General features: G+C 41.0%; 1 protein-coding gene across 1 annotated transcript in view; it reads left to right on the top strand.

Annotated features, from left to right (window-relative positions):
* Window positions 1-25,879, top strand: part of MAP4K5 (mitogen-activated protein kinase kinase kinase kinase 5) — a 43,112-nt gene that overhangs the window by 565 nt on the left and 16,668 nt on the right. Inside the window, exons 2-14 of the mRNA XM_010017759.1 lie at window positions 12,319-12,409; window positions 13,569-13,633; window positions 15,086-15,141; window positions 16,402-16,449; window positions 16,543-16,585; window positions 18,470-18,542; window positions 19,462-19,593; window positions 20,151-20,213; window positions 21,580-21,661; window positions 22,283-22,399; window positions 22,747-22,825; window positions 24,097-24,155; window positions 25,053-25,114. Coding sequence (XP_010016061.1) covers window positions 12,354-12,409; window positions 13,569-13,633; window positions 15,086-15,141; window positions 16,402-16,449; window positions 16,543-16,585; window positions 18,470-18,542; window positions 19,462-19,593; window positions 20,151-20,213; window positions 21,580-21,661; window positions 22,283-22,399; window positions 22,747-22,825; window positions 24,097-24,155; window positions 25,053-25,114 — 935 coding nt within the window. The 5' untranslated portion in view covers window positions 12,319-12,353. The remainder of the gene's footprint in view (window positions 1-12,318; window positions 12,410-13,568; window positions 13,634-15,085; window positions 15,142-16,401; window positions 16,450-16,542; window positions 16,586-18,469; window positions 18,543-19,461; window positions 19,594-20,150; window positions 20,214-21,579; window positions 21,662-22,282; window positions 22,400-22,746; window positions 22,826-24,096; window positions 24,156-25,052; window positions 25,115-25,879) is intronic.

Raw genomic sequence — 25,879 nt, 5'->3', positions numbered from 1 at the left:
GATTTGCTGAGCTCAAGCCTGATCCGAGTCCATGCCCCATCCCTGAAAGTGTTTAAGGCCAAGCTGAACAAGGCTTTAAGCATCCTGGTCTAGTGGGAGGTGTCCCTTCTCATGGCAGGGGAGTTGGAACTGGATGTTCTTTAAAGTCCCTTCCAACCCAAACAATTCTATGGTTCTGTAGACAGTTGAAACCAGAAACCGTCCTCAGTGAAGATGAGGAGAGGACCTTTTTATCTCCTCAGTCATAACTCGGTCCCACCTAAGGATTTTGTATTTGTTCAAAGAAATAATCTCTCATTACTTGGTCACTGGCATACCTTTCAAATCCCTTCTTAGTGTAGTCCTCTTCTGTGTCTCTTTGCCATGTTAGTGTCCCTGTGGTTGTGGTTTGCCTGAACTGCTGTGCTGTGTCTGTTCAGGGTCCTGTCTCCCAGGCATAGGCTCCTCCTGTGAATGCTTGCCCTTGAATGAGTGTTTGTGGACTGACACCTGAAGCCTATGAAGCAATTAAGAGACAATAAGAAAGCAGTAGGATTTATGGAGACACAAAGAGATAGTTTCCATGACTGGAGTGCTGCAGGGAATAAATACAGATTATTTAAGCAGGAAAAATGGAGGCGAATCTGTGAAGACATGTGATGTAGGAGAGGCTGGCAAGAATGAGTGGGTTTTAGCCTGGGGATATGAAGGCTGAGGAGGGATCTAACCACTGTCCTCCACAGTGGACTGGCAGAGGAGCTGCAGCCAGACTCTCATCAGGAGTGCCCAGCAAAGGGATGAGAGTTGGCCAGTACAGTCTGCACTGAGGGAGAGTCTGGCTGGATGTGGGGAAAATTCTTCACAAGGAGAGTGTTTGCACTCCAGGGCAGCACCCAGCGAGGTGGTGGCATCTCCATCCTTGAAGATTTTCTGTAGTTGCCTGGGCAAGGCCTTGAGCAAAGTGACCTGACTCTGTGGTTAGTCTTGCTTGGAGCAGAAAGCTGGACCAGAGACCTCTGGAGGTCCCTGCCAATCTGCCTGCTGTGCTGACCAGCACTGAAATGTCTCCACTCCCTAAATGCCAGCATCTATTCATGTGTTAAAAGACTACCGTTTCAATAGGCAGCTCACTGTCAGTACACTGCTAGCAGGTGAAGTTGATGTGCCATCTTCCTCTTTCTGGCTTAGGAAAATATGTTGTCTCATTTGCTTGCCATTGCTTGGTTCTGTTCAGTCACTCAGGTAGAGAGGCATCATGGGTTTGCTAATAACTGTAGGTCTTTGATAAGCAGAAAGGCTGCCCTTTCTCCTCTCAGTCTCTCCAAATGTGTATCCCTGAGGAGTTGAGCCATGAGAGATGGCTTTGCCCATCCTACTGGTGTATTTTGTAGTTACTCCAGCTTTCTGTTAAATGCAAGCTAGCAGAACTTTTCAAATTCTAAAGGGCTTACCTAAAATGTCTGACCATCTCCTCTCCCACTGAGGACTCTACAACCAGTGAGTGGTATATATATAGTGAATGGAGAGTCAGTTTCAGAAATGAGGTAATTTACAATTTTTATGAATAAAGATTCAGAGAAGACTGCTTTTATATAGCAGTAAGTGTGTTTATTTTTCATAAAAGTTTAGTGACTTTTAGGCCAGTTAAATTTTTCTGACATGTCTGTTACCCTTGAATAATTTTCAGACCTTGACAGGAGGGTCAGTGCTTAATGCCATATGCCTCACTCCATATTTTTTGGTCGTGAAATCCCAGATGAAAACTTTGAGGGAAGAGTGGTAATGTCTTTACAGTTGGGGGGTTTTGTCTTCCAAAAGATCCTTCAGGTTTGTTAAGACTCTCGATGGAATCTCTCAGTTATATTTTGTTTGCCATTTCAGCCATTTTGAAATGGTGAAGCAACTGTGCATGAATTTGGCTTAACTCACCAAAGCAGGTTTTTTCCAAAAGGGCTGGGAATATTTCTAAAATGGAGTGCTTTGGTGGCTTCATCCTATCTCTTGTTTTCTTCGGTTCAAGCTAGATTATCATGGAGACTGGAGTGCTGGGAGAAGGAGGTAGTGGGAGTCCCCATCTGTCATGTGGTTAGACAATATAGGGGAAGAGGAGTTCAGTTTGTCTTGCCATGAAGACCAGCAGTTGCATCTCCCTCCTTATGGGGTGTTGGTTTTCCTGTTGATCTCTAAGGGATTCCAAGGGGGTTTTCTGCCAAAACTTCTCATGTACTTTTTGCTTTTAGTATAAATTAAACATGAATGGATTTAGACAGCACATGAGATTAACTCTGTGGCCTGGTATTCAGCGTGATGGCCAATTGCTTTTTTAAAGTGATCACAGAAAAATTAATTTGGAGTGTCCCACATCCAAGAAAAGCATGTTATCCTCTGCACGGCTTGATGTGAGTTTTCCCGTGAGCCTAAATGTTAATTTCCAAGTGCTTTTTTAGATATTTTTTATTTTATATTTAACAGTTAAAAGTTTCTGTAATATGTTTGGGTTTTTTTTGGGGGGGGGTGTCAGTTGGAGAAATTTGAAGAGTTTTATAAATAAATGAAAAGAAAGGGTCAGCTTGATCCTTTAGCTTTTCTTTTCCGTCTTGAAGTTACCACTGAAATAGCACTTCTTTACCAGTGCAGGTGAAGAAGCAGCCATGCTGGTGGTACCACTGCTTCCATTGCAGCTCTGGTCTTCTAGAGTCAGCCAGGTCTTATGCAAATTCAGCTTCATGTGCATAACATAGTTCAGATGTCAGTGGCTGTGGCTCAGTGAGCGGATGGCAGGCTCTGAGCAACAAGGAAATGTGGTTTTCTCTGCCAGATCCGTATTAAGTTGTGATTACATAGGTGCAAAAAGCAACTGTACAAAGTTGTGTGAGAGAAAAATACTTGAAAGACTTAAGTACAAAGATCCCATCTATGACTGAGAGGTTTTTCTGAGCCATAATTCTCTGGAGAAAGGGAGGGTGTTTGTGGGTAGCATCCCTGTGTGGTCTGGTTTTATATACTTCCTTGGCATCCTCTGTTGGGGATGGGATGCAGGGCTGAAGGGCCCTGTACCTGACTCAGTACAGGGTTAACTTCTAATCCTGGTTGGTTCTGTGATCTATTTCACTGTGTGGCCAAAGATGATATTGTTGAAGGCAGAAGGTAAAAGCAGCGTAGGGAGGCTCAGTAGAGAAGCTAAAACCACTGCCTTTGGGTGACTTGTGGCTATACCCTTACCAAACCAGGGTTGGGTTTATATATGTGGATTGCAGTGATAAGACTAATTAGGCACTATTAAATGCAGTGGAAACCACAACGGGGATCCCTTAGCCCCTGCTTGGCAGCATATGAAACGCTGAGGCTAGTGTTCAGAGCAGTGGTGCTGGGGAGGGTGAACCACAGCTGGGTTTATCTCCCAGCAGGTCTATGATGGGACAGAGCAATGTTTTAATGGCAGAAAAGGGATGGTATTAACCTATTGCTAATGTAGTAAGGGGCTTCCTCAAGCGTTTGTGTTGCTGCACACAATCTGAATGAAGTAGGTGTGTTTTTATTGTGAATTTGAAGAACTGCTTTGAAAACTGAAATGAAGCAGAGGCCAAATCTTCTGCTGTTAGAGCTGAGGGAAGAACAGGAACCGTTGGAGGCTGAGCAGTCTCTGCCTTTGCTTGGTGCCGCGTAGCAAAGTGAAAAAGTACAAGACTGGCACGAAGTCACCACTACTGAGAACCCCATTTTAATTAGCACTGATGACCAGGTCTTAAATGTTTCATCATGTTGTTGGTCTGACTTGCCATGGGAAAGTGATTTCTTCTATTTCATTGTTTGTTGGGGTTTTTTAATACATCTTCTTTTAAACGTTGCCAACCTGATCTCCATCCATAGCATGTACACCCACAGCCTCTTGGCAGCAATCTTGTTGGGCATTTATTTTGTTTTTAAGGGAGATTCACAGCATTTGTTTATCTCTGGGATGTCTACTGCCTCTGCAGGGTGGCTGGACTGTGCAGCAGCTTGCTGTCTTTGCGGGAAGACATGGCTGTTCAAAATCTTCCAGATTTAAAAACAAACAAATAAAATCAGCTGCTCCATGTTTCAATGTTTTTACTAATTTTAAGAGTTTTGAATAGCTTTGTAGGACTGTGCTTGCAGAGCACCATCAATTCCTGGAACAGGCCAGTGTCAGAAGCTGTTGCAGCTGGCTGTGGTGGACCCCTGGGAAGGGCAACCCCCCTGAGCACCAGCACAAGCTCCTGTCAGACCATAGGGCACAACTAGAAAAAGATTGGTTATAAAATTCTTAAGTTAATCACCAGAGAAATTGGCTTTAAAGTTATATACAACTTCTGGAGAAGAGGAGGCTCATAGGTGGGACTTAATTAGCAGATAAAATTATAAGAGCTCCAAACTTGATTAGTACATAGATGGGGAATTGGGAGCAGAAGACAAAAGACTCTGAAGAGTGCCCCAGAGGAGGTGAGGAATGTATTGAATTAAAGCTGCAAGAAACTACACACACTGAGATGGTAGTGTTTTGGGAGACCTAGCAAAACTGCTGACATGGTTAGGTAACTGTGGTTTGTATATGTTATCCCATCATCCACTGCAGGTAGTGAGCGAGTTGGTAGGCAACTCCAGCCTACAGCTGAGACCCAAAAGTGAATATGTATTTTATTTCATCTGCTATTACCCTTCTTTATCTCTTCTCCAGACAAAGGAAATAAACTCTCTACTTAGAAGGCTACTGTCATTAATTTATTTGCATTTTTGGGCAGTATGCTAAATCTGCTACCACAGTTACTTAAGCTGTGCTGCTAGAATCAAAATAGACAATGTTTTTCACTTTTTTTTGGCATAGACTTTGGAGAGCATTAGGCAAAAGTATTATGGCATGCTAATGACATTTCCCAGCATCCACCGAGTACAAATGCTTCAAATAATTTGGGAGCCAATTCTATTTCAGAAACTAATCCAACTGTACTCAGCAGCATAGAAGCCAAAACCATCTGGAACACTAAAGCCACTTCCTTCTATGGGTTTAGCAGATGAATCGAGAGGGGAGTCGATACAAAGAGGTAGCTATTTGCCAGTGTAGTTTTCTGCCACAGAACTTTCTCCCTGGGAAAATGTAATAAACAAAATATCTACTAATGTCCATTCTGAATACTACTGTAATGATAAATAGTGCCCTCGGAAACCTTTGATGCTCAGAGGGTTGGCAGTAATCTGTCATGCTCTGTACCTTTTGCAAGTTTACAGAAGAATCTCATTGCTGGTTTTCATCTGGTCCAGTGCTTGCATTTTCCACATGAGATCCCTGTGAAGGCCAGAAGTAGCCAGTTTCCCGTTTCAGGTTGGATCTTAAACTGGAGGTTGAACCGTTTGTGGGGTTTTGTACAAAGGCAAATAGTCATCCAAAGGTGTATAGTGTTGTGCTCAGTACATTCAAAGCCAGGTCTGGTTCATTATGCTTGTTTTGTATGTCTTGGTTCAGATGTGGAGGTTCGTGTTCTGCATGGGAGCACAGCTGCAGGGCTGAGTCAGGCTGCAGTGGGCGTCTGTCCCTTCTGGACCACAACAGCAGCACAGTGGAGCTGCACTGTCAGTCCAGAGCATTTTGGGGACTGAAGAAGAGTACTACAGCAATGCAGCCTTATTCTCTGTATAAGAAATTCCCTAGACTTAATATTCGGTATGGAGAAGAACAAGCCTGTGGCTTAATTGAACTAAGTCTGCAGGGGTTGAACTGTTGTTGGCAGCATCTGGGGTTGAAGATCCATGAACATAACTTCTCAGTACCGGTTGTATCTTCACTGCCTTATGGTGTGTAACCAGGTTGGGTTTGGGATTGTGTCCCTTGTGCATGGCAAGTTTAAAGAGACACAGGCTTTATGCACAGAGCATAAAGTGGCCAGTCTCATGCTACCAGAAGCTCTCACTTCTCATTCCTGTGCTTGTCCTGAGTGGTAGTGCTGCCATCTCACACAGCTGCTCAGCCTGCCGTTGGAGCATACGCAAAGCAAAACAGAGACAGTGTGGTCTTCTAATGTAGAGTGCCCAGCATTTTAATTACATCAACTTCTTGAAATCTGGTCCAGTTTTACTTCTATTCTTTTACTTGCTATTCTTCTTTCAGAAGTGTATGTATCCAGAGTGGGTGAGCTCGTATTTCCATATAGTGTAAGCTTTCATTTACAACACAGAGTTTCTTGGATGAAGAAGGTTAGCAGAAGGGGTCGTGGTGTGGAAGGAGGTATTATGGGTGGGAAAAAAGCTGAAAGGTCACACATTTTAGTTGGAAGGTAATGGAGAGTGTGACACTTGGGGTGAAGGCAGGTTGTGAATTAAGAGGACACATCATTTAACAAAATACATGAAGAAAAATAGCAACAGTGAGGTGGCAGTAGTGGGATGGGAGAGTAAAGATGGGATTGTGAAAGGCTGAGGTGTATGACAGTAAGTAAATAAAGGAAAGAGAGAGGAGAAGACATGAAAATGTTCAGGAATAGGAATATAGATTATACGTTGCCGTGGCTGCTCATAAATAAGATCCAAGCGGGGCAGAAGAGAACACACATGGGGAAATTGTTTCTGTGTTAGACCAGACATTCTGAAAACTTGTGTGCAACTTAATGCGGACTGCGTTTTTATATCAGCAGAGAGATAATCAGTACCATTGGTGGTTAGCAGTTGGCAGCTAGATGCCTGGCAGTAAAATTTGCTGGTGGAAACAGAATTGTTTCCAAATAGCTGTTTCCTGCTTGGAATCAAGTTTCAGAGCTTCAAGTTTGGGGAATCTAAATTCTTTCTGTCAGACTGCAGGGTTTCCTTAAATCCTGAGAAAAGAGGTATGGGTAAAACAGCTTGGATGCTTGAGTGTGGTTTAAAATAATTCCCCTTCTTAAAGAAGATGATTGTTACTGTTTTTCAAAATGGTTGGTAAAGAGCAATGCAGGGTGGTGAAGAAAGCAGGAGTCATGTATGTGTCAGAGCTATGGGAGAGGATGCTACAATCATGCCTTGCATCCTGTCAGTCATATTGTGTGTCAAGCTATCTAAATGGGGATTAGAAAGTATCTTGGGACTTAATGAGGGTAATGGGGAAAGACCAGCAGCAAAACTCCAGTCTTAACAAAAACCTGCATATTGGGAAAGCCATCCCATTTATCAGCAGCGAATGAACCCTCATGAGGCTCAGGAGAGTGGTTTGGGGTGAGTGAGTGGTGAGCATGGGCATGTCTGAAAGTCAACACAGAAGAGCTGATGACCTGTGGATATTGCTTGGCTGTGGAGTTGGTATACTGGGATGAATAGATACTGCCAGATTGTTGCCGCATTGGGGCTTTCTCTCCTTTTTCAGGGATTCAGGTTGTTGAAATAAAAAATGTCTGAGGAATGGTCTCCAAAGAGGCAATAGTTGCTTCTGCTGACTTACAGAGGTGGGCATCTCTTGGGCAAGTTTTACGGTTACAGTGAGAGCATTCGGTCTCATCAGTGATGGTGTGACCCTGCTCTTTGTCTTTCAGCATCCTGTATACCACCACACCCGGTCAACACACCACACAACAGTGTCCACCTGGTCCCATTGTCGAACAACCTATCAATTCTAAATAACAAATGTTAATTATAGCGTTAAAAATCCCAAATCTGCAGAGTATCTACAGTCAAGCTCCTTAGAGAGGCTTGGAGGGTAGGCTTTGGAGTGCAGGTCACACCTCCTGCCGGGCTGCCTGGTGTGTCTGTCTAGCGTGCTGGGGCCTGTGAGGACTGCGTGTTGAGGGCACTAGCTCGGGGCAGGAGTGCTGGCATGCTGGCTGGCACCTTGAAAATCTGGCTTCTTAATAAGTGCTTCTGTCCCGCCCTTTGGTGGCACCGTGCATGTCTCCAAATGCCGTCAGTTCTCTCCTCCCTGTTGCGTGTGAGCCCTGGATGCTGCCTGCCCATCCCTCCCTCTGTTCCCACACAGCATCAGCCCTGTGATGCAGCACTGAAGTAATGCAGAATAAACCAATTTAAATTGGTAACTATGAATTTCTCCCCTGAGGAGCCTTTTGGACAATGAAGGGATTCACAGCTGACACAAGAAGAGTTGTGGGAAGTGGCCCTGGGTCTTTTTGCAGGGTGGCTCAAAGCAATCAGTGGAGCGCATGAAAGTACAACCAGGAATAAACTTGCTTAAAAACCAACAAGGTCAAGTATGCTCAGAAGACCTAATAGAACTGTGTGATAGGCTCTAGAACCATCAGAGCCTTCCCATGCTGCAGAGCAGTGTATGTGGATTCAGGATACAGGTGCTCTCCATCTAGGACTTGGCAGGATATCTATACATGCCAGTTCCATGTAGATGAGAAATGGTGTCTACAAGTAAAACAAATCACTGCTGTAAATGGGTTGTCAGTTTTCTTGATTATCTCCCAGTTAAATATGGATCTGTCATGAATTTATGAGGCCGTACCTTGCTTACCTCGGGAAATCTGGTCCGATCGCATCATACAGTGATCTGGCTGCAAGTTTCAGCCATCCCTTCTCTGCCAGCTGTGCTGGAGAACAAGCAGCTGGTTGTGCCAAGCAGCACAGCTTCGACCAACCCACCATGGGCTGTGATCGGAGGAGACTATTCCATTGTAACGCTCTGCTATGTCCTGTGTGTCTTGCTACAGAGGTAAAATTACGTAATAGTAGCAAGCTGCAGTGACTCACCACACTGCTCGTGTGATTTACAGCAGCTCCCCAAACGACGTTTTTGCTTAGCATGCCACATAACCCATAATTGCAAACATGTGAGTAGACAAAAGTACATTTTTCCAATTCCATGTTGTTTAGCATCAAGCAATCTGTGATGACTAAACCAGATGAAAAGCTCTTCGTATGGATATATTGTCACCTTTGATCTAATTCTTTTTATCTTGCTCTCTCCCTCTCGATGAACCATTTTCTACATATTCTTTGTCTTACCGTCGTCTTTTTTTTTTAATGCTGTCCAAGGATATTTAATTTTTGCCCTATTCCAGTGTCTTTTGCCAAGATTAATACTCCAGCTGCCTGGAAACTCTGAATTCCTTTGTTTTGAATTCATTCTTGTCGTCTTTGAACGACTATACATCTCTCCTATCTCTCTGTCTGATCTTTCAGAATCATTTTCTACATATTTTAGCCAGACTTTTCTCATGGATACTTCTTTCCATCTGTTTGCTGCTTTTCTATCAGTTTGTGTCCTTGCCTGTGGCAGGGGGGTTGGAACTAGATGATCTCTAAGATCCCTTCCAACCCAAACTATTCTGTGATTCTGTGATTTAGCCTGCACCTCCCTTTCCTCTTCCAGATGCTTTTTTTTCCCTCTCCCCTTCTCCTTTTTCTGTAGGTAGCCCCATTTCTTGCATAGATTTTTCATTTATTAATTGTAAATCAAGAGGTCATAATTTCTGTCTTCCTCTTCTACAGGCAGGATCAGCCTAAGTCACTCCTGATGGGTACTTGTTCAGTGCTTTTTCATATTTTTCTACTGATGTGAAATTTCACAGCTTCCCATCCCTTCAAGTTCAGTCTTGTGATAGGAAAAGCTTTTCATGTATATAGGGAATGTAGGTTAAGGCAATTTAAGCCCACTGCCAATTGTCCTGTCATAAAACTGGAAAATGGATTATCCCTTCCCCCCTTATGCGCATGAAGGTTGTTATCTTATCTTCTGTCAGTCTTTTTCTAGCCCAAATCACTGTATTTCCTTCAATTTTTCCCCATTAGTCACAGTTCCTAAAACTGACAATGCTGTTGCTCCACTGTAGGCAGCCCAATCGACATGCTATTGATGGGCAATTCTGGCTGCTGCCAGCAGGTCTTTGCTGTTAGGGGGATGCTGATTGATTATGGTTTTCAGCTGTGACAGTGTTCAGCTGTTCTGAAATGCAGCTTCTGATGTATCAAAGATTCTTTGATTTGAAGATGGTACGTTATGAAGAGGGCTCATGGGTGGCTAGTAGTGGTAGAGAAAGTACCTTCTTTGGTGTGGGGTGGGAGGCTTTTGCCTTTGGACTTGCTTAGATTTGGCTTTCTTGAAAAACCTCTGTAGTTTTAAAACGCTCCCGTTAATTATCTGTGAGCATTCAATGATTTCCCTTAGGAAGTTCATTAGAAAAACGGGAGGAATGAATCCACCCGATTCAAACTCAGAAATCCTTTGTTCATAATGCTCTTTTGTAGGTGAAGGAATTCAAACAAAGTTGTAGCTGAAGGGTAACCCTGAAAGCAAGCACGGTGTGAAATCTGTGCTAAATTTATGGAAACTGTGTTCTCTTTTCTTTTTTTCAGTATTAAAAAAATACTACTTACATTTACAGAAAGCCTCTTGACATTTGGAACTCTTCTACTAATGTTTTTCTGCCCCAGGTGAAGTGCTTCTCCACACAGTTCAACTTTAAGAAGCCTTGAGGATTTACTGAAATCGGTCAGGGATGTTTTCATACAAGTGTGTTCCTTTCTACTTTTGTATTTCACAGTTCTTTTGTTACGTCAAAGTCTGATAATCATTGAGACATAAAGATTGTGGTCACTTGGAAATTGTTATATCAAATTGGTGCTGCTTTTGCTGTGTCTGTAAGCATCTGCTCTGTACCGGTGTGTGTGTGGAGAGCTGGGGTGTCCAAAGGGGTTGTAAATGCCATGGGACCATGCATCAGTCCTGGCTGCTGTGGATCCAGCAGGTACCAGTGACGCCCTTGCTTAGGGAAGTTGCTTCAAAGCACAGCAAATAAAGCCATCTTTTTTAAAAAGGTTATTAAAAATATTAGTTATGCTGTTACTTGTCAAATAAACACATGAAGAATCCAAAGAGAATTTACAGCAGTGCTTGAGACCTCTTGGACTTGTCAAATCACATAAACGGAGGGAAGCAGTACAAAACAGCGTATGTTTTCTGGGTGTGCATCCCTGACTTTGAGAGGAGGTAATTCTACTAGTTAAACTTTAAACAAAAGTAAACATACAAAGTGATTTTTTTCCTTGAGAGAGCATGGTAGCTATAACATTGTCTGCAGCAGCATTTTATCTAAAGCCTTTGTCTAAATTCTATTCTTTCATGTCTTGCAAGCTGTTACGATTTTGTTCATGCCAAAGGAAGAGTAAAGGTAATAATGTAAAATGTATATATACATATGTTGTGTGTGTGTCTGTGATCACAAAGCAGGCACACATCTAGAATGGCCTCATAAACTGATTTTTGCAATGTTGCTCTTCAGAGGAAGGCTGTGGGGCTGTGACAGTGTTGTTTGATATGTCACTGCTGGTTTTTGGGCTGACCCTTGGGAGCCTGCGGATCTGTGCCTCCATAGGAGCCCATCACCGGGCTGGGTGTAAGCCTGCCCTGAGCTTCAGGGAGGTAGAGCTGCAGTGTTTGAGTTCTAGATTCTGGGGAGAACATCCTCTGTTCAGAAATTCTCTCAATGGGATTTAATTAAAGCGTACCAGTGGGTTTCCTAGCACTCAGATAATTCAGTTTGCTTCATTGTCTCTATAAATTCATTTTATTTAAATTTATGATAGCTTTTACCCTTTCAAATTAAAGTGGCAGAAGCATGCCAGGATATGGCTCTGCTCTTAATGTATTTTTCAGTAGAATGCTTTAATGCTTTTTTTTTCCTTCCCCCCACCCTCCCTTGGCAAAGGATATTTAGGATGTGCAAATGTGCTTATGTAGCTGTCCTCATCCAAAAAAGCACTCATGACAAGGCAGTGCATGTTGAGAACTCTATGCTTCTCTTCTGAGTCAGCGGTGGCTGGGTGGGCGTGCAGGCCATATGCTCTATCAGAGTCATTTTGAAATGAAATACTTCTCATAAAGAGCCTGTGGTATGTGATCTCTTCTGGTTTCAGGCAGGGGGCTCTGGAATCAGCTTGCAGCGATCTTTCCTTCTGTTTCTGGGACCCTTGTTCTGTGAGCACTGTGTCCCACTACAGCTATACCAGCTCCAGCTGGGGCTGTCCGATGGCTGTGCAGGGGCTGCTCTAAGTCTTCTCACGTGCTCCCGTCCCTCTGTGGGAATCCTTTGCTTCTTTTTCAGAGCCTGCTGAGCTGTCTTAACTGATGGATCACGTTCAGGCCGCCGGGCCAGCCCTTTTCTGCTTGTCTTCAAGAAATATTTGTGCCTCGTGCAAAGGATGTAATAAGCACTGTAGGCTGAAAGGATTGTGTGTGTAGACAACCATTGCAAGACAGGCTGGCGTGCTAGAAAGCCCTCATGAAGGGCTTAGCAATTATCCAGACCCTTCGCTTGTTTTTATGGGTTACGTGCATACCTTCAAATCTCCTTGAATGTTCAGTTGCATGCAATGTAACTGGGGCTGCTGCTTCCTGTTTTCCAGGAGACGACTTTTCATTGATACAGCAAGAAATATATATGGTTAAAGAATGCAAACATTGCAACATAGTCGCCTATTTTGGGAGCTATCTCAGGTAAATCCCACTTTTTATACCTGCATTTCTGCTGGTTCTTTCCTAAGACAATGCTCTGTCTGGTTTAGTGCTTACATCCTCTCTCAGTGTTCTTTTCAAGGTTGAATTTCCTTCAGTTTCCAGTTGGCTTTAAAAAAAATAAAATGACTAATACTTTGTTTTCTCTGCTGGCCAAAAGGGTGGAATATTTTTATCACTAGGAACAGAAAAAACCTTTTCCCCTAGAGACTCTTGCAACATACCCAATCCCACTCACTCGTGGGGCAGATTTTAAACTTTTATCGGTTCTAATATAGAAGTAGCTCATCGTTTATCTAGAGCAGAACTGCTTTTAGATATTTTATTTAATGGTAGTCTCGTGTACTGTGGAAGTATAGCCAGTGAGTTGTAAGAGCAAAACACTAAATCTGAGCCACTGGTAATAACACTTTTTGAAGTTCTGGTGTAGCAGATGCGATGTACTGAGAGGCAGAAACAAAGCGATGCCAGCTGGCTACATCTTCCAAGTGCACACATTAAATGTTATACAGAAAGTTGGGGAATATTTTCCATTTCTGTTGAACTCTGCCATTTATCAATTGGCTCTGTGGGAATATATATCACCACCTTGCCTGCTGGTCTTTTTCAACAAGGTTTCATCTTTAGATTTGTTGGAGGACTGCATTTTTAAGCGATCTCTACAGCCCTAATGGACTTCAACTGAAACAAAATGGCTAAATTTCTAAATCCCCAGTCCCCCTTTTGGAAGCCATGAAGAGGGTATTTTATATATAATAAGGCGATTTAAATTTAAAATTGAAACTGTGAGTTTAGTGTGTTATCTAATGTAATATTGCTTGATAGATAAACCTTGGGTGTTTCTTCTGCATGTTCTTTGTTGCAATTAGGAGGTCAGAGTTAAAGCAGCACCTTTTAGGTCTGATAATGTATAGAGTTCTCAGTGAATTTGGCATAAAATTTTCAGTTTGATAGGTGAGAATTTATATTGACATTATTAATAACATGTAAAATGTGTAATGACTAGTCATGCATCAGAATGTGTATTTTTAACAAGAGTGAGCAAGACCAATAGAAAATAACATAAATAATCGTTATTAACTCTGTTCTGTATACAGATCAATCAGCTTCTGATGCCTGTGTTTTAACTTTCTTTTGATAGCCGTGAGAAGCTGTGGATATGCATGGAATACTGCGGTGGGGGATCCCTACAAGATATTTATCATGGTACGTTGAAACTTTTTTTAACATTTGTTTGGGAGCTCTCTGCTAAGAAAGAAAAATAAATAAGCAAATAAAAAAATAAGCAAAAAAAAAAAAGCAAACTAACAGGGAACGCTTGATACTGGCTGGGCACATGGGTTTTAGGGTACAAACGGTGTTTTTTAGCTGCAGTCAACAGATTTTGTTGAGAGCACTTTTCATAGAATCATAGAATAGCAGGTTGGAAGGGACCTCAAGGATCATTAGGTCCAACCTTTCTAGGCAAAGCACAACCTTCACTAGGTGGCCCAGCACCTTGTGAATCTTCACAGTGTCCAATGTTGGGGAGTCCAGCCCTGCCCTGGGGGGATTATTCCAATGACTGTTTTTTCTCATTGTGAATAATTTTCCTCTAGTGTCAAACTTTTGAAATACGATGACCACCATTTTCAACTAATACCCTGTCATTCTAGGACAAGATGTACTTTATTTTTTGATCCTATTTTTTGATCCTCACATTGTTTGTTTTTCCCCACAGTGCTTAGGGGACTGATGCAAAGAGCTTGAGTGGAAGGCTCTTCATTAACTGCAGTTACTGTACACTGGGAGCTTGCTTGCATCTTGGCTTTTCTCAGCCCATATCTCTGAATGCCATCTGCAGAAGCAGGTTATCTGCTTTCTGAAGGGGTGGAAAAAAAGTCTTCTAAAAAAGTTCACAACCAGAAATTGTGCTAATTGGATATGGAGACTGTGCATGCTGCAAGGAAGCAGTTTTCACTGGGAAATGTCAAAATCTGATCTTTAAAGGGTAAAAATTACACTTATTCCTGCTCCTGTGCAGTACCGTACTACCCTCTTCTTAATATTTTCCCCTCTGAGGTTTCATCTGGAGTTGTTGATTCTGTAGAAGGATTTATTGGATTTGTTGGAAAAGCAGTCTGGGTGCTTGCTCTGCCTTTAAATGATAACATGCAGTTTTTGAATACAGGAGCTGTTTCTGCTTTATTTTTCAGCCTGTTAGTGCAAATAGCTTTATAACAATTCGTAGTCACACAGGCCCCTAGTATAGAATATTGCTATTTCTAATATTAAAACACTAGCAGAAATCACTTCTGTTGTTTTTTTACCTTCCTCAGAATATGGGATATTACATTATTATGCGGTCACTTGTAAAATGGTAATTAGACTTCTGTGATAACAGGTTTTCTAATTGCTGTGGGTATTGTTTTCTGTTTCTGTGCTGTTTTGTTTGGGTCTGTTTGTTTTGGGTTTTTGGTGGTTTGGGGTTGGGCTTTTTTTTCAGAAAGCCTTTCTGTAAAACGAGCAAGCAAAACCTCTTTTCAGCTCAATGTAAAAATCTGTTAATGCAAATTCAGTGTTTAACTTTTGCATGGCAATTCTGCTTCTTGGCCGCTTCACAAAGTTATTTATGCATTGTATATTGTAGACTCACATTTCTTTAAACTTTGTTTGCAGTCACAGGACCTCTGTCAGAGTTACAAATTGCATATGTATGCAGAGAAACCTTACAGGTACTGTACTTCTGCAGGTATACGATAAAGTGTTTGTTCCATGTATAAAAGGTAGATACAGAAGATGATTTCAGAAGGTGCTGCAGTACCATCACTTGCATTTGTAAGCATTAGGAATCTAGCTGAAACCAATTAACCAGGTTTAATCTGCTAGTTTCTATATTGTAAATAAAATTAGCAAGAAAATCCAATAATGAAGTACAAGTATTTGCTTAAAATCATCCTCGGAGAAGTGTTGCGTCTGCGCTGTAATTTACAAAAGGGTTCACAGAGGAGTAAATGTGTCTGTGGATCCTGCTGCAGGACCAAAATACTGAATCTCTGTCCTGCTGTGGTTTCTTGAGTGAGCCTGTTGGTTTCAGGGAAACAGTGGAAGACAGATTTGCACAGGTTGTGGCCACAGTGTTGAGTGGGCTGTTTTCATCCATTGTTCTAATGCAGTGATTCAGTGCAGCAGTTGTTAGGACAAATTTTTGAATCTCACTGCAGAAAACAGCTAATGCCAAGTAAGCAAGGGTAAGTGGCTGAGTAATGGAGGGGAAAGAAAGAGTAGAAAAAAAAAAAAAAAGGTGTATTTTAAACTGCCCGTTTATCTGTGGCAATAAATTCTAATAACTTGTAGAGGAAAAATACTGCAACCAGATGACCACAGTTCTCTTTCATATTCTAACTGCTAATATCTATAGAACTACAAGATAAGACAATGAAGGCAGCTTGTTTCTTAAAGGAACTTTTCTTTCCCTGCTCTGTGTATCCCTGAATAATTATGTGAGAGAATCACAGGGATTCACTCATTTCCCTGAAGGGGTAGTTGAACTGGTCACTGCCAGAGGCAGGGGTGTAGACCCATGAACTAATCTGCTTGGCAGTTCTGTTTCTGATCTCTTCTTACTGCAGGAACTTGTATTGCTGGAAGGGCAGCTTAAAGCCTAAACACCTGCTTGTTGAAACCTTCAGGACTTCAAAAATATAGCTAACTTTAGTAAAGGGAAAAGGTGATGTAATTTCACGATTGTTTTGAAAGTACACACATATATGTGTATATATATGTAAAATGTTGTACCATGGCTGGTTTAAACAAGTCTTCACATATGTTGGCTGGAGCTGAGAGAGATGGGGAACAGAATCCAGAATACCTCTTACATGCAAATTTCTCCATTTTAGATTAAAATGCATTGTGTAATTTAAGTTTATTGACTGGGACTGGCTCTGTAGTATGTTAACAAATGACCGTCTGATACTGTTCTCTTTTATTTCCAGGGCCTTGCTTATTTGCATGTGAAGGGCAAAATGCATAGAGATATAAAGGTAACTAGGAACTTTGAAAAACTTACCTAAAACTTTCTAGTGCAGAAAAATATTCCTGATAAAAAAATTTATTTTCTATTTATTATGTTTTAGGGTGCAAATATTCTATTAACAGACCATGGAGATGTCAAGTTGGGTAAGTTGCCTAAACATAGTAAGACAAAAAGTAAGTGGGAATGTTTTAATTTGATCAGTCAAAAGCTACAGTAGCATCTGGGATACTTTGATTTAGCAAGTTGCCTTTTATCATTCCATTAAGACAAAAATATGACTAGAATGTAGAGACCATGCCACCCAAGAAGAATATTCAGGGTTTTTAGGCTTTGTTTTATGTGGAACAGCAAAATGCACAGCAAAGATAAAGCTTTCTACAAATGATAAAGCATAATACAGCAGATCTCCTGTACTGCTACAGTGAATTTTATTCAGTACTGTTCTCCGTGTCATGAACCTTCTGATGTTACACTTGACAATAGGAAGCGTCCATGGGCTTGTGTATATATGACATGAGAAGTTTTGCATTTTATCGAGAAGTTGCAGATAATTTATTTTTTCAACCATCAAGCCTTGAAGTCTCACAGGTTTCCCTGGAATTTGCCAGGTTGGGGTTACCTGGTTATCCACATGTTTGTTCCTCGCTAGAATGACAGTTCTCCCTCAGAGCCTTCAAGGTTCCACTGTGTGAGAAGATGTCTCCTGAGCCTGGCAACCTTTGGAAAAGTGGGGTCTGATCCTGGCTGTGCCTCCAGCCTGGCATATGACCTTGGGCGTTTGCACAGAGGCGAAAATGAAACTCTCCTCCTTTGCAAGTGCTCTGAGGTCTACAGATGAAAACTCAGAAGAGATCTGTACTATTGGCTTCCTCCAGTGATACTTTGCAGTTGGTTGAGCGCAAACAGTCTGAATCTCATAGACTCATAGAATGGTTTGAGTTGGAAGAGACCTTAAAGATCATCTAATTCCAGCCTCCCTGCCACAGGCACGGGCTCCTTCCACTAGATCAGGTTGCTCAAAGCCCCTGTGTCCAACCTGGCTTTGAACACTGCCAGGGATAGGGCAGCCACAACTTCAACCTGAGTGCGCTGCCTTCAAAACCCCAGTCTGCTTATCTGATGCCTCACTTCACAGAAGTCTGCATGTAGTTAGGGCTGTTGCAGGAAGCAGGGAGCAGACATCCGGGGAGAAGGAATGGGATACTCATCACTTCACTGTGTCCAGTGTTGGAATCCGGACAGTGGTGCATTAGCTGCATCGCTGCTTTTCAGAAAAGCTGTGTGGTTCAACACGTTTAGTCCCCTGTGGTGAACCAGGAATGCAGTGCTAGGAAAGTACGGCTTTTGAAAGAAGGAGGGGAAAAAACCTACCAAGAAACAGAACAACCAAAACCACGCCCCAAAAAAACCCCAAATAATAATTAAAAAAAAAAGGAGTAAAAAAAGTAAAACCTTTAAACTTGGGTTATGTGCTTATACCTTCCTTTTGCCTGCTAAGATAGTTAGGTCTGCCCAGAATTATCTTCCAGCTATTGTACTACAAATGCAATGAAAATAAAAAGGACTTAAATGATTTATGGCTCTGCAAGACCACCTGATTATCTGCAGCTCTGAGAGCAAGGGATTATTGTCCCCTAGACACGTCTCCAGAAATGAGAACAGATGTCCCCCCGCTGTTCCATAAGTAACACAGAAATAGTACCATTTCCAAAGCATGATGCTATTTTTCCTCTTGAATATTAAATTGAATGTCCACTAAATCTTGTGAGGTTGCTTGGTTGCTGTATTGTGAGATGGAAAAATATCTAGGAGAGGAACAGGATCACGAGTGATCTGTATGTGGAAACCAAACTTTTCAATTTGAAGTCATGTCAGTGAAAACATTTGCTGATCTCATTATTAATCTTTAACTGTTGAAGCTTAGAGAATTTTTGATTTGGATGAGAAACACGATTGTTCTTTCTTGCTAGAGCAGAATTGGGATCTTACAGTGAGATTTCTAAGTCTATCATAATTTTCTTTTCCAGCTGACTTTGGTGTAGCAGCAAAAATAACAGCCACCATTGCAAAGAGGAAATCATTTATTGGTACCCCTTACTGGTAATAAACTACTTTGATTGCTATGATTGTATACAAAGCTAAGTCTGTACTTATGCTAAGAGTTCTAAAATAACACACGCTGAAGTATACACACATTTTTAAATATATATAGCAATTGCATAAATTTCCTTTCTTCCGAGTAAAATGCCTAAAGGGTTAAAGTCTGGGAAGCACTGATTAGAGCCGTTTGATGCTGTAACACAAGCTACATGAATTTCAGGCAGAATGGCTGTTTCTCACACATTTATTAATGTAGAACATTCTCCCCTTTGTCTGGATACCGAATGGTCGTTTAGTTTCTTGGTAACTTCTTACACTTTTAGTGAATAAACTGAACAATGTCTTTCTGATTTCTGTGCAGAAAAAATTGCAAAGAAAAACAGATTTTAAACTATCTTTTCATCGTCTCTACTGATTAATGTCTGTACAAGACAGTACTTAATATGCAAATACATCATTGTAAATCTTGAGCTGGATTATATACGCAAATTTAACTGCTATTGGTTTCTGGCATCACCGTGATGCAGTTAAGATGCCTAGGGCAGTATTTTTGGTATGGACTTGGACACGCATGTACAGCTTAATCCAGACAATGGGTTTTAATTGTTTGATGCCCTCTTTATCCTGTTGGCGAAGGAGGACTGAGGGCAGGAAGATTATCTGCTCATTAAAGCATTTCACCAGGAATCATGAGACTGGTTCTATTCCTAGAGCTGCTGCCCAGCCTGTGACCTCGAGCAAAGCACATCACCTCTATGTGCTTCTCCACTCCCCTAATGCTGGGTGAGGGGAGGGGATGTCAGGCTTTTCCCAGACGTATGCTCTTTGTGGGGGGTTCCGCTCAAGGGTTATGTGACAGTGCTTTGTGCCTCCTGCATGCAGGCTGTGCTCTCAGTGAATGATGCTTTTGCTTTTAAAGGATGGCCCCAGAAGTTGCAGCAGTGGAAAAGAATGGTGGATACAACCAGCTCTGCGACATCTGGGCAGTCGGCATAACAGCGATTGAACTTGCAGAACTTCAGCCACCCATGTTTGATCTTCACCCGATGAGGTCTGCTGGCTGGGGAACTTGCTCACCTCCAGGACCCTCTTCAGTCTCAGCTGGGACTGTTAAAATATAGTGTAACCATCTCTGTAGCTCAGACCTAGGAACTAATGCTAGGATTCCTTCATCAAGCATTTACTTCTTGTGTGAGCTGTGTCTGTCTTTAAGGCATTAATCTAAAGCTAAAGACTTGAATTTAGAATTGAAATTATAACTGAAATTTTTAGGTATAAAAACAAAAAACCAAAAAAACACCCAAACAAAAAACCAACCCAAACAAACAAAAACCCCTGCTTTGTAGTGTTATCATTAGTCTGATTAAGAACTATCTAGTGATAGTAAATCACTAGAGAAGCTGTAGCCTTATGTTTAATAGGATTATGCATGGTGATAAAAAGATCTTATTTAAAGATAAGTAATTCAGCAGCTTTACTATGTCTGTCTTCTATAATCCAGTTTCACCAGTATGATTTTTACTGTAAAGTACTCATTTAAAGTGTTTGGAAATTGGAATGAAATTATTTTTTTACCATATAACAACATTATTCTTCCTTTACCTTTAGGGCTTTGTTTTTAATGTCAAAAAGTAATTTTCAACCGCCAAAACTAAAGGAAAAAGCAAAATGGTACGTTAAACCCTTTCCTTTGTTTAATATTTTGTAGATAATGTGAAAAAACTATTTGTCATTATTGAAAAAGGGAGGCAGTGAAAAATAGCGTGTGCTAGTTTTAAACTGGGAACCTGAGAAGTGATTTCACTTACAGGAATTTTCACTGAGTGTCCTGAGTTCAGCTACAGCAGTCATTTGGGCTTAAACCACAACACTGAGAAACAGCTAGGTGTTTTTTATAGCTGTCTGAAAGCAAATGAGAGGTTAAGTTCCAGCAATAGACATTTCTGACATGGCAGAAAACCAGCAGTATGGGGCAAGACAGCCATATGTATGTAATTGATCCCTGCCAGTGATCCAGAAAGAAATGAAATCTCCTTTCTTTGGTTCTCTTTGTATGTTCTGGAAGGAAAATTATTTTTATCCTTGTATGCAGGCATTTGCTGCTGTCAGTGGGATAGGTAGTTGTTTAATCCTTTCATGATTTATTTAACCTGTGATGCCTTCCCAGTGCCTGCAGGACATCATACCCTGCTTACTAACATTTTATTCATGAGACTCAAAACAATTCTGGTATGCAGGATTTTTTGCTCATGATGCTGCTGTACAATCTTTTTACCTTGAGGTGTTTGGATGGGCAGATATGTACTACAGGAAGGGAGAAAACCCTTCAAAGAGCATGTTTCCAGGATTGAAACTGCTCAGTTTCGATAACCCCAGCCAGTGCACTTTATTTCTCTAGTGCCACCTTCTCAGATGCTAAGGCTAGAAGAGGAAATGTAACGTGATTTGAAACCAGGCAGACTTGGGCTAGTATGCCCCAGAGAGGCATACTAACAGAAATGCAATTGCAAGAAAAAAAGCTTGAAAAATGTAGGTTCAGTCATAGCATCAAGTCATAATTCAGATCTAAAAAGAAGCGACATGACAAAGTCACCCAGGTTGTTCTGGAAATAGCAATACAGCATTTTAAAGAGTAAGTTGAGTCTCTGCCTAGAACTTGGTATTTTATTTTCCTACCTGTAGCCAAGAACAGTGAAATTTGTAGGTTTGACTAGATTTTTAGGGTTTACTTGGTATATAAGTCACAATTCCTATTTCTGATACCTATTCTGTAATAATCGGAGCTGGAAAAAGTCGAAATAGAAGCATACATGTTTGGTTTGTTTTCTGTACCAAACCCTTTTCCATGCAAGTTTCATTAATCAAATGGTCTTTATGTTGTTTTGTTACGTCGGAAATGTAATTATTCAAACCTGAGATAAGGTACCTGGACGACATTCAAATTTAGTGCACCCTTTTTTTAATCTCTTTAGTAACTGTGTTAAAATCAAAAATATCTCCTTGAGAAATAAGATGCAAACCCTCATTTTTCTTTAAGGTCATCGACATTCCATAATTTTGTCAAGATAGCACTTACAAAAAATCCAAAGAAGAGACCGACAGCAGACAGACTTCTTTCTGTAAGTGTCTAGGAACATTTAGTGACATCAGTAAGAGATCTCTTGCTTCAAAGTGAGCAACAGATCAAAAGGAAAACCAACTGAACAATTTTCTTTCTCTGATCTTACAACATGGGTGGTGAAATACGAAGGAAAGAGATACTAGTCAACTGTAGGAATTAGGAAGATTTTGTTCAGTATCAATATTTTTATACAATTTTTGTTAGGGAAAATTACAGAAATTTGCTTAGTATTCTGTCTTCAGCCTTTCTGCAAGTGGGTGTCTCAGCCTCTTAGATACAGCTACAGAAACATTGACCCTTCTGTCACCCAAACAGAGAATGGATGTATTTAGCAGTTGTTCATGTATCTATTTCTGTCTTCCTAAACTCAAGTGAAATACTCATGTGAAAAATAAAGTGTAATTGGGTCACAATTTAATTTCCAGTATACAAGTGGCCAAAAGTGTGGCATTTCAATTCTAATGGAGAGGTTAGAAAGTTTGGCCATTAAGGAATTGCTAAAGAAATACTGAAGCTCCAAGAAAGCAGACAAAATTCAGTATCATTCTGTATTGGATGTTTATTAATGAAGGTTACATATCAGTTGCATATTATAACTTGTTCTTTCCTGTGGTTCCAGCATAGCTTTGTAGGGCAGCCTGGTCTTTCAAGATCTTTAGCAGTTGAGCTGTTGGACAAAGTTAATAACCCTGACAACCATACACACTACAGTGAAGCTGACGATGATGATTTTGAGGTGAGTGAGAACATCTTCTATTTTTTGTCTTTAGGTAAAATTATGGTTTAAATACCTTGCTTTGCTTTGGGAATGTAAGGCTGCAGCTTGACAGAAGCACAGCCCCAACAGTTTGAGAGCTCCGTTTTTAGAGGTACCGTACAGGAGAAGCAAGGACATACTGCCACAGCACTTGTCATGCTTATGCTGTGGGTGTATAGAAGGATCATGTGCAGGACTAGAACAAAGGTGGTGCATGCTACAGTGTGTGACTGCAACAGCTCTCCTCTTGTTAGTTTGATTATTAATTAAGAACCACCAGAAAGCCATTCAACTTTTCTCATCTTTTCCATTTTTAACTCTTGCAGCCTCATTCTGTTATCCGCCATACAATTCGTTCTACGAACAGGAACATCAGGGCAGAAAGAACGGCATCAGAGATAAACTGTAAGTTCCTGATGGGCTTTACCCATTTTGTGGTGTTGATTTGCTTCTACCAATGAAGGATGTTGGTGTCATTCTTTAGTCATTTACTCTGGAAAGTCTCTTCTGTGGCTGGCACATTTGAGGAACAAAAACATACACATCAATCTTCAATAATATTTTTCTGAAACCAGAATTAAAACTTGCGTATTTTTCTGCTGTTTCATTACATCTCATTGCTGCACTGTAATGTTTATGTGGAAACTTTGCATGACCAGCATAGCCTTTTAGCTCTGTGATCTCTGTCAGACCATGCAGCCTGACTTAAAAGAGCAAAACTACTAATAATGTGCAGACATCAAAAAATGAGAATGAGTTGATAATTAGGAGGGCATCTATCCATGTGGGTACATTGGGTGTTATGATGTGATGAGAAAATACAGGAAAAAATTGCATTTTGTGTTTGTCTGCACATTGTTGTTTGTCTGCACAATGGCTAAGCAGAAAGAGGGTAGGTTTAGATTAGATACTAGGAAAAAATTTTTCCCTGTGAGGCTGGTTAGGTGCTGGCACAGGTTGCTCAGAGAAGCCCTGGAAGTGGTTAAAGCCGGGTTGGATGGGGCTTGGAGCAACCTGCTCTAGTGGAAGTTGTCCCTGTGCGTGGCAAAGAGGGTGGAACTAGGTGATCTTTAAGGTCCCTTATAACCTGGACCATTCTAGGATTGTTTCAAATTCATAAGTGAAATCTTTCCTTGACCCTGATGTAGCACTTGTGGTTGCAATAGCTGTCCTGACCAGAGCGCATGCTAATAGAATGCATTTTTTTTTAATACAAGCTTTTAGTAACAATATACTACTCAGTTGGATATAAGTTGAAATTTTGAGGGTAGAAACGACCCTTCTCCAGGTTTGGGCAAATGTTTTTTTGTAGTGTCAATGCTACCCGCTGCTCTGCATCATGTATATCACACTTTTAAGAAGCTTGCTGTTAAAAAGTCTCACATTCATTAAAAGTAGCATGTGGTTAACATACTTAAGTTTTGGTGTACTTTCATATAATGACTTGATATTTACTTTTGGTCTGTTTCTTTCTTGTGGGTTTCATATTTGCAAATTTAGGCATTTAGACAATAAGGCTGATACTTAAGTGATGGTCATATTTTATAGGCAAATTAAGCATTGTGTGCGTAATATTTAGATGTGTTACAACGTGCATTTTACTTTAGTAAGCATTGAAAGGGCATTAGTATAATTAATGTTGTGTACATTAAATTTGAAAATGCATTGTTTTGTAGTTGATAAGCTGCAGTTTGAGCCCCCTCTACGGAAAGAAACAGAAGCTCGGGATGAAATGGTAAGGGCAAGTTTGGTTTTTTCTTCATTTATTAAAATCATAGTGTCTTTATTGTTTTGTGGCTCTACTCTGAGTAATATGTGTCTGAAATATAAAGTCATGAGAAGACCACTCTAGGTCCCCAGACAATTTTTAAGAAAATTAATTGCCCTCTGTGCTTTGTGCAGAGTCATGCTTAAATGAGAAAAACAATATGTACCAATTGATTATGTGAAGAGGCAGTTCCGCATTTGAGTTCTGATCTTCCTGTCATCAGAGTTTAATTGCTGCTTCTTTCTTGGAAGGCCACCAGCTCACATGCAGCCAGTTTTGCCCCCTGTGAGCTGCTGTTGTTTGTTCCAGGCCTCAGCAGTTTAGTGTAGATCAGCTAATTAACGTTCTTTGGGATTACTGTGTGCCTATGTACACAAGGGCTCCATTTTTCAGTAAGTGGTGTCAACAGCAACAGCTGCCATTAATTTGGATTTGGAGACATTAGTGCTCAGCACTCCAGAAAAATCCCATTCCTGTTTTTCACAGCTGTATTCCAGTTCACCAGGTAGGTGATATGTTGATGGCTGCAGTATGTTCTCTTGATGGAAGTGTCTTGGAGGTGCCCTGAGTGGAAAATCCTTACTGAGTTTTCACCATAAATTTTTGCTTTTGTATTACTTGCTGCCACTTGATACTGGTGTTACACCATTTCCAAGTGCTGCTTTTAAATCTGAGTCTAAGAAGGTGATAGTTTTTCAATAGTTGCTTTATAATCAGATTGTAAAACATTATTTCACTTTGGAATTTTATTTTACTACTTATGGCTCATTCTGCAGAGCTTGGGAATCTCACAGGCCTCTTCATGTGCTGTGGTAGAGTACTTCATTTTGACAGGGGAAAAAATGACAATTTCTTCATCTTCAGGTTGTGGCAGCTGGCACTGACTTTGCTTCACATTGGAATCCTTTTGTTGATGGAAGCAGCAAGTAAGTAGAGAGTTCAAAACCATCTTTTATTTCTGTGACTTTATATGAAAATACACTCCGAAATAAAAATGGAGCTATGATGGAAAAATTAAACCATAAGCCCTAATCCACTTAAATAGTCAGAAAGTCAAAGGAGATTTTACCCAGTATGCAGTCCTCCTTCTGCAGTTGGTTGGTCATTCTCTTGGGGAATGGATTTTAATCTCTTTTAACCACAAAGAGTAGTTTGTTTAAAATTTGTTGTAGCCCTCTCCAGTTCTAGATGGAAAGTGAAGTATAAACGTGTAGCCAGCACGCTGAAATAATACAGCCAAAGTCAATCTTCTGAAGCAAAGCTGGTAACCTTGCAAGGGCTGAGTTCAGAATCCTGTGCTGGCCTTGCACTTCTCTTCTGAGCTGCAGCTGCAGTTGTGACATGCTGTGACAAAGTACATTGCAGCCCTGAAGCTGGGTCCTTGCAGGAAAGGGAAGGAGAAACCAGTTCAGTTTGATGGCACGACTGCTTCTGCTGTGCAGTCTGATCGGTATAATCTATCATACAGTCATACGGTGTTCTGGGGTGAAATCTTTCAGGTAAACATATGCTATAACTGCTTTTCCCTGGGGTAAAGCAGGCCTGAAATAAGGAAGCACAAGTCTGTCCAAGTTAGGACTGAAATTACTAGGTATGTGGCTTTCTTTTGCTGCAAAATACTGGATTCTACCTTTAAAGGCAATCTTTGAATTTGCAGTGAAGTATACAGAAGTTCAGTAATACTGACTGAT

Source organism: Nestor notabilis, unplaced genomic scaffold (assembly GCF_000696875.1).
Source record: "Nestor notabilis isolate BGI_N333 unplaced genomic scaffold, ASM69687v1 scaffold15597, whole genome shotgun sequence".
NCBI lineage: Eukaryota > Metazoa > Chordata > Aves > Psittaciformes > Psittacidae > Nestor > Nestor notabilis.
The sequence above is the reverse complement of the archived record's forward strand: the minus strand, read 5'-3'. Positions and strand labels throughout refer to the sequence as shown.